We start from the raw sequence: 9,954 nt of genomic DNA on the forward strand, positions 1-9,954 counted from the left end.
ATAGATGCAGCAACAATTCTGTCACACATGTTAAAAATAAATAATTTTTTAAAAATGATTTTTAAATAATTAAATAAAATATTATAAATTCAAATTTAACTTGAAAAAATTTAAAATATATTAAAGTTTAATTTGACTTTAATAATTTTAAATATCAGTTGTATATTTTTAGAATCATTCATAAAGTTCTTGGAGTTCAAAATTGGTTTTTTTTCATTTTAAAAATATGATTGAATTAATTATTATAAAATAAATTTATATATTGTTCATAATTTAATTAATTATTACGGGATAAATTTATAGTGGATAAAAGTTGAATATCATGGATCAATCTTTGTGTACAGTGACGGTTAGGTCTAGGGTTTAGTAAGCTTGAGTTCGTGCTTTTAGAATTTGGCTTTGTATTTGTATTTGATTTCTTTAGGGTGTGGCTGGTTTTGCGTGATTGCGTTCCTTCTCAAAAATGGCGAACGCCAAATTGTTGTCTTCCCTCTCCCTCTCCGTCTCCTACTCGGTCGCCAAGCTCAACCCTCCGCTCTTCGCCAGGAACCCCTTCTCTACCGTCCGGCGCCTCTTCTCCACCACTGCCACTCCTTATCCGCTATACTACGAGCTCGTCCGCTACCGCCCTGTTCGCGCCTCGCCCTCCCGCGGTCGGCTCCCAAATGCGCATGACGGCTCCGATCAGCCGCTCTCCGCATCGTCGGACGCCGCGGAAGTACCCTCCGACACCGACGGATCCTCCTCCGCGGCCGGCATGGACCGGTCCAAGCGGCGGTACTACCGCAAGCGGCAACGCCGCATGTACGGAGGCTCCGATGACGAGGACGGACGACGCGGCGCAGGAGACGAATACGTAGAGCTCCAGCCGGAAGTAATAGACTTCCCTCGCCTTCACCCACGCGAGGAGGAACTTTACTTCTACGACGCCTTTGCGTATCCCTGGGAGAAGGATAAGCACTATCGCATGGTGTACCAGCTTGAAAAAAAGTACTTTCCTCAGTATTCCTTGGATAAGGCTTTCGTCGACCCCATTGAGCCTGTACCGCTGGCATCGGCAGAGGAAGGTGTGGTGAAAAAGAAAGGACGGAAGCCGAAGAAAGGGAAGGATGGTAGCGAGGAGAAGGATGAGAGGGCTTTGATATTTTTTGAAGAAAGCGAGGGGAAAAAGGACAGTCCTGCCATCAAGAGTGTGACGGAGAAGAAGGTCGAGGAGTTCTTCAAGTGTTTGAGGAAAGTCCCAAAGGCCGGTAACAGGCAGGGAGCTGTACCTGCCCCAATAACGGTGGAACAGGCTGAGCCGTATCTGGTGAGCAGGAAGACTGAGCTTCCTCCAAGATGGGATGGCCCATCCGGGACTGTAGTTCTTGTGGACAAACCTAAAGGTCTGGTTGCTAATTTTTAGTTCTTTATACTAATTTTGTTACTTCAATAGTTCAGTGGTCTTATATACAATGATGTTCTCACTCACCATTAGAATGTGACGGTAAAAGATTAGAATGTATAAACCAGGAATGAAGTAATGAATATGTTCAAGTCATTACTAGCATATGCAACCTTATTCTAATTGGATTGCATCAGGTCCACTGTTGAAAATTGTCAAAAACCTCATCAGGCATGGAACAGGCCATCCCAAACAGTTGGGACTTATGCTTGTTGTTGCTGCATCCTGATGGAATAGCAGCTAAAATGTAGCCATTGAAAAAGTGATCATATCAATGACGTAGAGACACTAAATGAATGAAAGAGTGAAATAGCCAACAGATGTCAGAAAATATAGAGTATTGCGCTAAACTTAGATAAATATTTTCTTATGGGTAGTTTCAGGATTACACAGATTTTAGGTTGATAGCTGATTACTCTTCTCTTAGCTTTTTCAATCTAACTGTGTGCAGGTCATGTGCTGTTAGCTTTTATTTATTTATCAATTATTCATTTTAAATTTCTGGAGGTATCACATTCTGAGCTTTGCTGCAAGCCTAGCAAAGTGAAATGAGATACCATCCCAATCAGGCTATCAAACTAGAAAATCACCCATGAACTGAATATAGACACATAATTAATACTCAAACCAGTATCCTCAGATATTATAAACTAAAATTATTCTTTTTGGCTGCCTGAACTCTGCATGTTCTTCCTGCTGCTACTTGCACACATTGCCTTTTTCTCAAGTTCCTTTGCTTTGTGTGCCCATGTCATTCATCCCTTTAATTGTTTAGTTATTGGCTTATTGCACAATATATTGATTCATTTACACTTTTACTTTCTTAGGCAACTAGCCATTATCATGTCATCTGAACCCAGATTCTCTTTGAATTGATTAAACTCTTTTGCATTATTTTGATATCAAGGCTACATCATTCAGGATTTTCAAATGAATATATACTCCTAATACCAATTCAAGTGGCAAAATAAAGGCTACAACCTGAGGCTTAATATATCTTGATGGTACCATATAGTTGCATATATGCTCATCCATTGTGGTTGATACAATTGACGACTCTTCTGAATCCAGAAAACTTTTGCTTGTTTTGATCCAATTACTAGTTGGCTGAAATTTAAACTATAATTTTGGCAGGATGGACTTCATTTACTGTTTGTGGGAAGTTGCGACGCTTAGTCAAAGTTCAGAAGGTACTTAATTGTTCTTTCACAAACTTGTCTTTTATTGGTAGCTTGAGTGGATGCCTATCTTTTATGTTCGCAGGTTGGGCATGCTGGTACTCTTGATCCTATGGCCACAGGGTTATTAATTGTTTGTATCGGTAAAGCCACCAAAATTGTTGACAGGTACCCTTCATTGTAATCAGTTCATTCACCACCTAAGATTCTTTTGACAAAACCAACATTTGTGCTCTTGTGTACCTATCTATTCTAATTCGGTTTGATGCTAAATTTTGTTTTTGATATACTAAATTGGTTATTCAATTTGTCTTCCAAAAAGATAATCATTGTAGGGCAAATGTGTAAGAGAAATATATTTCAATTTCCAAGTCCCAAGTCTTGGAATTCTAATGCCAATTTCACTTCCTGTCTTGTCATAATAAGCATTCAAGATCAGGTTTCATGTCAAAAATCAGTGATTTAATGATGGTTGATGTCGACCTGGAGAAAAATAGAGATTGAACTCTAGGCTTCTCTTGTCACATCATTTGGGTAAGGTTCGATGGCATGATTTGTTACCCTAAATGATTGTTCATAGTTAAATCATGCTACCTAATGCCTGGATTCTGTTCAATGATTCACCGTGTTGTTTCAAGAACATTCTTTTGTTTCATGTTGCTTTTTTGTGAATAAGTTTGTATCCATATTACTGAGTTCCTCATAAATTTATTGGATCCTGCAGGTACCAAGGTATGGTTAAAGGATATAGTGGTGTTTTCCGTCTAGGAGAAGCTACATCAACCTGGGATGCGGATTCACCAGTACAGCCTTTTTATTATACTATAGTTACTTCATCTTGACATGCAAAAATGAATCATCTGTGGAAGAAAGATTTGACTCATACCGAATTAATTTCTTTTCCAGAATTCAAAAGATTTCTTTGTGTACTTTCCTTTTACTTCACTTATGATTTCTCATTTGTTTGCCCATCAAATGGGGTCCCCTTCCCCATCCTTTTTGTTTCATTCTAGCTATCTGATTATTCTATTTTCGTGTCTTATCTGATGGATCTTTTATTCTGTGCAGTGTTTCTAATGTTTAGCTGCAACACTAATGCTCCTTTTTTTTTGTTGCCAAACTAAAGGCCTCATTTTGGTTTGGAACAATGTCTTTTTGGTATGATTAATTTTTTTTAGTTTTGAGCAAGGCCAAATAATTAGTTGCTATCTTAAGTCAACATTAGATATATATGTAACTATACTATCATCTTTGGGCCTACTCTAATTTTTAGTAGGACAGTCCTTAATCTACTGTTCATTTTGATAGGCTTTTATGACATTCCTAGATTCCTGAAGGGGAAACTTCTATAGCATTATCATAGTTTGTTTTATATATGATAGCAAATCCTGAAGCTACATATATTAATCATGGTTTTTGCAAATGAATGTGATGTAACATGAAAATCATGAAAATATTAAGTATCACAAGGAACATGATGCCTTGTTTTAGAAGTTGCTATCATTATGCTTTCGGTTCAACCTTTAAATAGCAAGATTAGTGGAGGGTCACTTAGCTGCCAAGAGTATGACATTGTGCGCCTTGGTTTTCACATTTTTACGCTAGATATGAGGAATTAACTTGCTTTATTCCTTTTTTACAATACATATGTGTAGGCTCTGACATAATTGCAGCAGTAATCTTTCTTTCCATTTTGATTAAATTTATTTTAATTCTGTGACAAGGTTATTCAAAGAGAACCATGGGAATACATCAAGGATGAGGATATAAAAAAGTCTGCTAAATCTTTCTTAGGAGAGACATGGCAAGTTCCTCCTATGTTTTCAGCCATTAAGGTTAGAGATCTTTGTTATTTTGGAAAATTTCATTTGATTGATTCACACATCATTGACAATTTAGTGAGGAAACTTACAGCTGGTTGAGGTCATTTCCTTGGAGGCTCATCTTTAATGTATATGAGTGCTCCACAGGAGCTGGAAATGACTGATGGCAGAAAAAAATGTGATGAACATCTGGATTGGATTTAGAATTTTACATAATTATTTTTCTTATGATCCTTAAGAGTTTTATAACTCTTGATTCTTTAGTTTTACATATCTATGAGTTTCAGTAAAAAGAAATATGGATGAGCACAAATACATGAAACTAGGAAGGATTATTATTATTACTCTCTGTGGCACAGCATGTATGTCGCACAGAAAATAGTCTGGAAAATCCAATCTTTTCCTCAATGTGTCTGTCTTGACATTTCAACAGAATGTATTATTTGCCATATACCCAACCTTGGAATAGATCACTTGCATGAAGTGGAAATATGGTATAGAAGAGGTTATATGACATAGGCAAGAAGTTTTTGACTGATTTTGGCCAAAAAATGGTTTGTTTCAAGGTGAAAAGATATATGTTGCTAACTTGAATTACAATTACTTATGGTTAATTTTGTCTTTATTTGTTACACTAAAGTGTGTATTGTGAATACAAATTGAACCTTTATGTTGGGATTTCTACGTCATCTTCTTAGCTTTACCATTAACATGTGACAAACCCATGGGGTTGGATTAAATGTACTCGTAAGACTTATTTATCTGAGAAATTATTCAACTAAATATGAATTTGGTGGTGTTTTTAGTTTGATATGGAAGGCTTGGTTGCTGATGTTGTATGGAACTCTTTCTTTTTCTCTTGACAAGTATGACAAAGTATTGTAATTAATTAGGTTGGTGGTGAAAGAATGTACGAGAAAGCAAGGAAAGGAGAAACAATTGAGTTATCACCAAGACGAATATCAATATATCAGTTTGATATTGAGCGCAGCTTGGGCGACAGGTGCATCCAATGATTGAGAATTTTAAACAGTGTTTGGGAACTGATTCAATTTGGTTGACCTAGTTTAGTTCATCTTTTAAGAAAATCCACTGAAGAATGATTTTTGTTGAATGATTTCATTTGTATAATTGATGTATTAGGGTTTTAGGGTTTAGGGTATCTGGTACACAAAAATTTGCCATTCTGATACTACATGATAAGTAATTGCTTTTAGGCTTTATCATAGGCTACTTATTTGTTTATAAACTTAAAATGATAGGTTGTATTGTGGTTGAAGGCTGACCTTTTTAGATGGTCTAAGGTTTAATCTGGCAGGACAGGGCATATATATTACATCCAAAAGTTAAATTTTTTGAAGAGAAAAAGTTTTCTAGCTCTTCCACAATGGTTGGGAAAAAAATATTTGCACTAAGTGATGTGGTTTAAAATAGGGTTAAGATAGTTAACTTATAAAATTTAAAATTTCCTAATAAAAAACTTGTACTTTCTAATTTGAATCCATCTTAACTCTTATTTTAAACTGCATCCTTTAATGACCATGCTCATTTCTTACTATCATCTTTGTTTTCAAATTGGGTGACTACTTTTCCTGAAAGCTTAAGTTATGAAATACGGATAGCATGCAACAAATTGCAATGAGGATGGACCAGTACAGGATTGATAGCATACTGTAGAATACTTCAGTAGTAACTGGCTATTAGAGAGTATAGTGTGGAAGCATTCTTTCCAGTTCCCTTTTATCTGTGTTAGATAAGTTGTTTCAGTTGTCAGGGCTATTATGATTATCCTACACTCAATTCTTCCCTGCAGGCAGAATCTGGTATTCAAAGTAACTTGTTCTAAGGGAACATATATCCGATCTCTTTGTGCTGATCTTGGAAAAGCTCTTGGCAGGTATTCTTTTTGTCCAGATAAATAACGCTAGAACTTTACTCACACAGTTCATGTGACTCGTGCTGACAATAAATTATGATGCACCCTGTACTTTCAATTTTGATATGTTGCATTTTATTTGATACTGACCTTAAGCATTTTTTTTATGTTAATGGTAGTCCGGGGCAATGTAAATATGTGAATTTATATAACATGCGTTAAGTGGCCAGGGCTTTTCCATTAACTTAGTTTATCTTCTGCAAGGGCCACCAATTAAGTAGCCTTGCATCTATTGGTCTTTTCTTATGGAAGCATTAAGTTCTGTTTAAATCCTTTCCATTTCCCCTTCTCTAACTTAAGCTATTTCAATTATTGATGTGTTGGTATTCATCTTTCTTTTCTCTACAACTTTGCACTTCAAATTTCAATGCTCATCCACATTCTCTAGGTTATGCCTATCATGGATTCATGGTTCCTTCAAAGATGTAATTCTTGTTGCTGTATAAATCAAATCTCTCTTCACATTAATTGCTGACTTGAATGTTTAAGATCCATGTCAGCTTCACATGCTTTGCTTGTTATTATTGTTGGAGTTAATTGTCAGTATCGGAGATCTTGAAGGATTCTCAGCTTTCTTCAAGTCCACTTCTCTCTCACACAATATTGAAGTCCTGGGTGCAAGTATGATCACTTTCTTTTATCAAATAGTTGTCTCCCTTAGATCTACAAGGATTTGGTGTCAGATGCATTTCAATGCAAAATCTCCCTTTAATATGGTATATCATTTTCCCTCTGAAGATGCCATAGATGAGGAAGCTCCATCTTATCTAATTGTTCTCATAGCTTCTTATGTTCAATCAGAGAAACTATTGATAGTTAATTGAACTTCTAATTGTGCTTTGTGGAACCTATCATGAATGTGTTTTCCTCTGTATATGCTTATTCTTACTACCTCCTTCATGGTACATAGACCCTGGTTTTGCTGGTTATTACATTTCAAACAAGATTACTTAATTGGACAATGTAGGCTTTCCCGTAAATAGAGAACAAAATAAGTTCATGTCTATTATTCATACGGACCAGCAATCTGAAGCCATGCATAATGTATGAAATAAGCAAGACTGCCTGTGTTTTCTCTGGGTATGCTTATTCTTATTGTCTCCTCTTTGTGGTACATAGAGCCTGTTCTTCTGGCTATTACTTTTCAAACAAGATTACTTAACTGGACGTTTTAGGCTTTCTACCTTCCTTCCTTGTAAATTAAGAACAAATTTTTTGTCTATTATCCACATGGACCAGCAATCTGAACCCATTCATACAACAATAACAATAATCAAGTCTTATCCCATTAGATGAGGTCGGCTATATGGATCCTTCCACGATCCTTCTACGTCATTGAACTCTATCTCCCTATTATATATTTATACTTAAATATCGTCTAAGTACATGTTTGTACCATTTTAAATGTGTCTCTCGGAGTTTTCCTTCAATAGATGCAATTTCGATTTTCTCTTTAAATTCATTTCTTATTTGTCCATCCTCGTATGTCCACATATCCAGCTTAATATTTTTATCTTTGCAACTCCCATCTTCTGCTCATGTGCTTGAGTCATAGTCCAATATTCAGCATCATATAACATAGCAGGTCTAATTGCCATTTTATAGAACTTCTTATTTAAATTTTTGAGGTACTTTATGATCATGTAAAACATCCGATGTTTTCCTTCCATTTCAACCATCCTACTTGTATTTTATGTAAGACATCTCTCTCAATATTTTCATCGTCTTGCAAAAATGATCTTAAATACTTAAAATTCTCAGTTCCAGATAACTCGTTATCTAAACCTATGCATAATGTATGAAAACCAACAAGATGTAGATTGGTTCATTTGATGGTTTGCTATTTTTTGTGTTCAATTTATTAAGCTAATTTCTTATTCTGTTTATAGCTGTGCCCATTTGGCTGCCCTACGAAGGGATTCAATTGGTAAGACATCTAACCTTTTTATCTTCAATTTCAAAAGCCATTCTTGTATTCTATTTAGGCAGAAGATGTTTACACGGTTATAAGCTTTCATTTCTTGTTATTGGCTATCATTTTTGCAAGAAATATATGATAAGTGAACCTGTTTGTATAGGTTTTGGCATTGAAAATCAGAGAAAATACTAGCAATTCTTTTCCTCTTTTCCTTTAATGGTTTCATTGAGAAAGAACAAACAGTCAATTAAATAAATGCAAACTTCATATGGCAATCAGTGTATTACTTAAACCAGAAATCCAAAATCTGTGAACAATGTATCGATGCTATTCTCAAATCTTTATGGAAACTATTTTCTGATTATTTCATGGTTCCAATTGCTATTGCCATTCACATCTTAAGATGAGATTTTTTTTACTGTATTAGACTTATATCACAGGTATTCATTCTGATAACTATCTTGCTCTTTTCTTATTTTGTTCTATTCAAAAATAGTGGCCAAAAATATGCCTGGAGTTCTTATCAAACAATTAAATGATGATCTGGAATAAATTTTATGACTCCCATTACGCTATTTCCAGGAGAATATTCAGTCGACGATGCATGGAGCTTCGAAGAACTGGAAGAGCACATCACCAAGGGATACTTATGAGATCACAAGAACTTGTCAGATGCACACTGTGTTTCAAGGTTATTCTTCTATTTTAGGTTTCTCATGCACCATCAATCTTGTTCAAGTACATGTTCATATGCTACATGCCTTCTTTTCTCAGGAAATAAGAACATGGTGGAAGATGGTTCTGCTAACATACAAGCGTCCAAGTGTTAATCATGTCTTTTTCTCTTGTTGCTGCAACGATCATGTCTATTTCAGGAAGGGAATTAAAACGAACAGGATGAGCTTAAGAACAATGTTTTATTCTTCTTGGGAAATACAAGCAAAGCATCGAAAATTTGTGCTTATGCTTCTTCTGTTGGACTTTAGGCACGGGCAGGGCCTCGATATCAGGCCCAGGCCCACAAACTTTTAAAATAAAAAATAATTTAAAATATATATAAAAAAAATTAAAATTCTAGAATCAATTAAAAACACATAGCAATGAACATAGGCATCCCCATTCATGTTTATCTTCTATTTTATTTTATTTTTTATTTTGGTCTCTCCTTACTTGGAAAGATATATATTACTCATTTTGTTGTTTGTTAGTAGTAGTTAAATTAAGAAGCTCCTCACCTGGACAATCCACACATACCCTCCCTTTTAATACCTATTCCAACCTTTAAATAAACAATAAAAACAAATTTATTGTTGCACCAACCCTCATGCACTAATCAATCATCAAATAGAATCTTGCTAACCAAACTATTTTCTCCAAAACAGTAGCAAACATGTCATATATAAATCATAGTAACCTTTCTTGGGTTTCTTACCGAATGATGAACCGTAAGATATTCTTGTCATAAAGCCCCAACAAGTAATTATGAGGTGGTCCATTAACCTTCGCATCCAACTGCTCAGTTTTTTGATCTGCTGTCAGAAAACACTCACTTTGATAATGTTTAAGTGAAAAAGTAGTCCCGGGATATAGTTGAGTTGGTTACGACGCAGCAGACTTGCAGAAGAGGACAAGGATTCGAATTCTAACGAAGTCAG

General features: G+C 35.5%; 1 protein-coding gene across 1 annotated transcript; it reads left to right on the forward strand.

The window, feature by feature from the left end:
• Nucleotides 1-463: 463 nt before the first annotated feature.
• On the forward strand, nt 464-9,254 carry LOC141836205 (uncharacterized). The gene is made up of 10 exons (XM_074723641.1): nt 464-1,385; nt 2,579-2,634; nt 2,708-2,790; nt 3,347-3,425; nt 4,347-4,457; nt 5,339-5,448; nt 6,259-6,342; nt 8,271-8,308; nt 8,882-8,990; nt 9,074-9,254. The coding sequence occupies exons 1-9, from the start codon at nt 464-466 to the stop codon at nt 8,950-8,952; spliced, it is 1,554 nt and encodes a 517-aa protein (XP_074579742.1). The 3' UTR covers nt 8,953-8,990; nt 9,074-9,254.
• Nucleotides 9,255-9,954: the final 700 nt, after the last annotated feature.

This window comes from Curcuma longa, chromosome 10, assembly GCF_044706935.1.
Source record: "Curcuma longa cultivar G26 ecotype Majalengka, Jawa Barat chromosome 10, ITB_CL_G26_1.1, whole genome shotgun sequence".
Taxonomy (NCBI): domain Eukaryota; kingdom Viridiplantae; phylum Streptophyta; class Magnoliopsida; order Zingiberales; family Zingiberaceae; genus Curcuma; species Curcuma longa.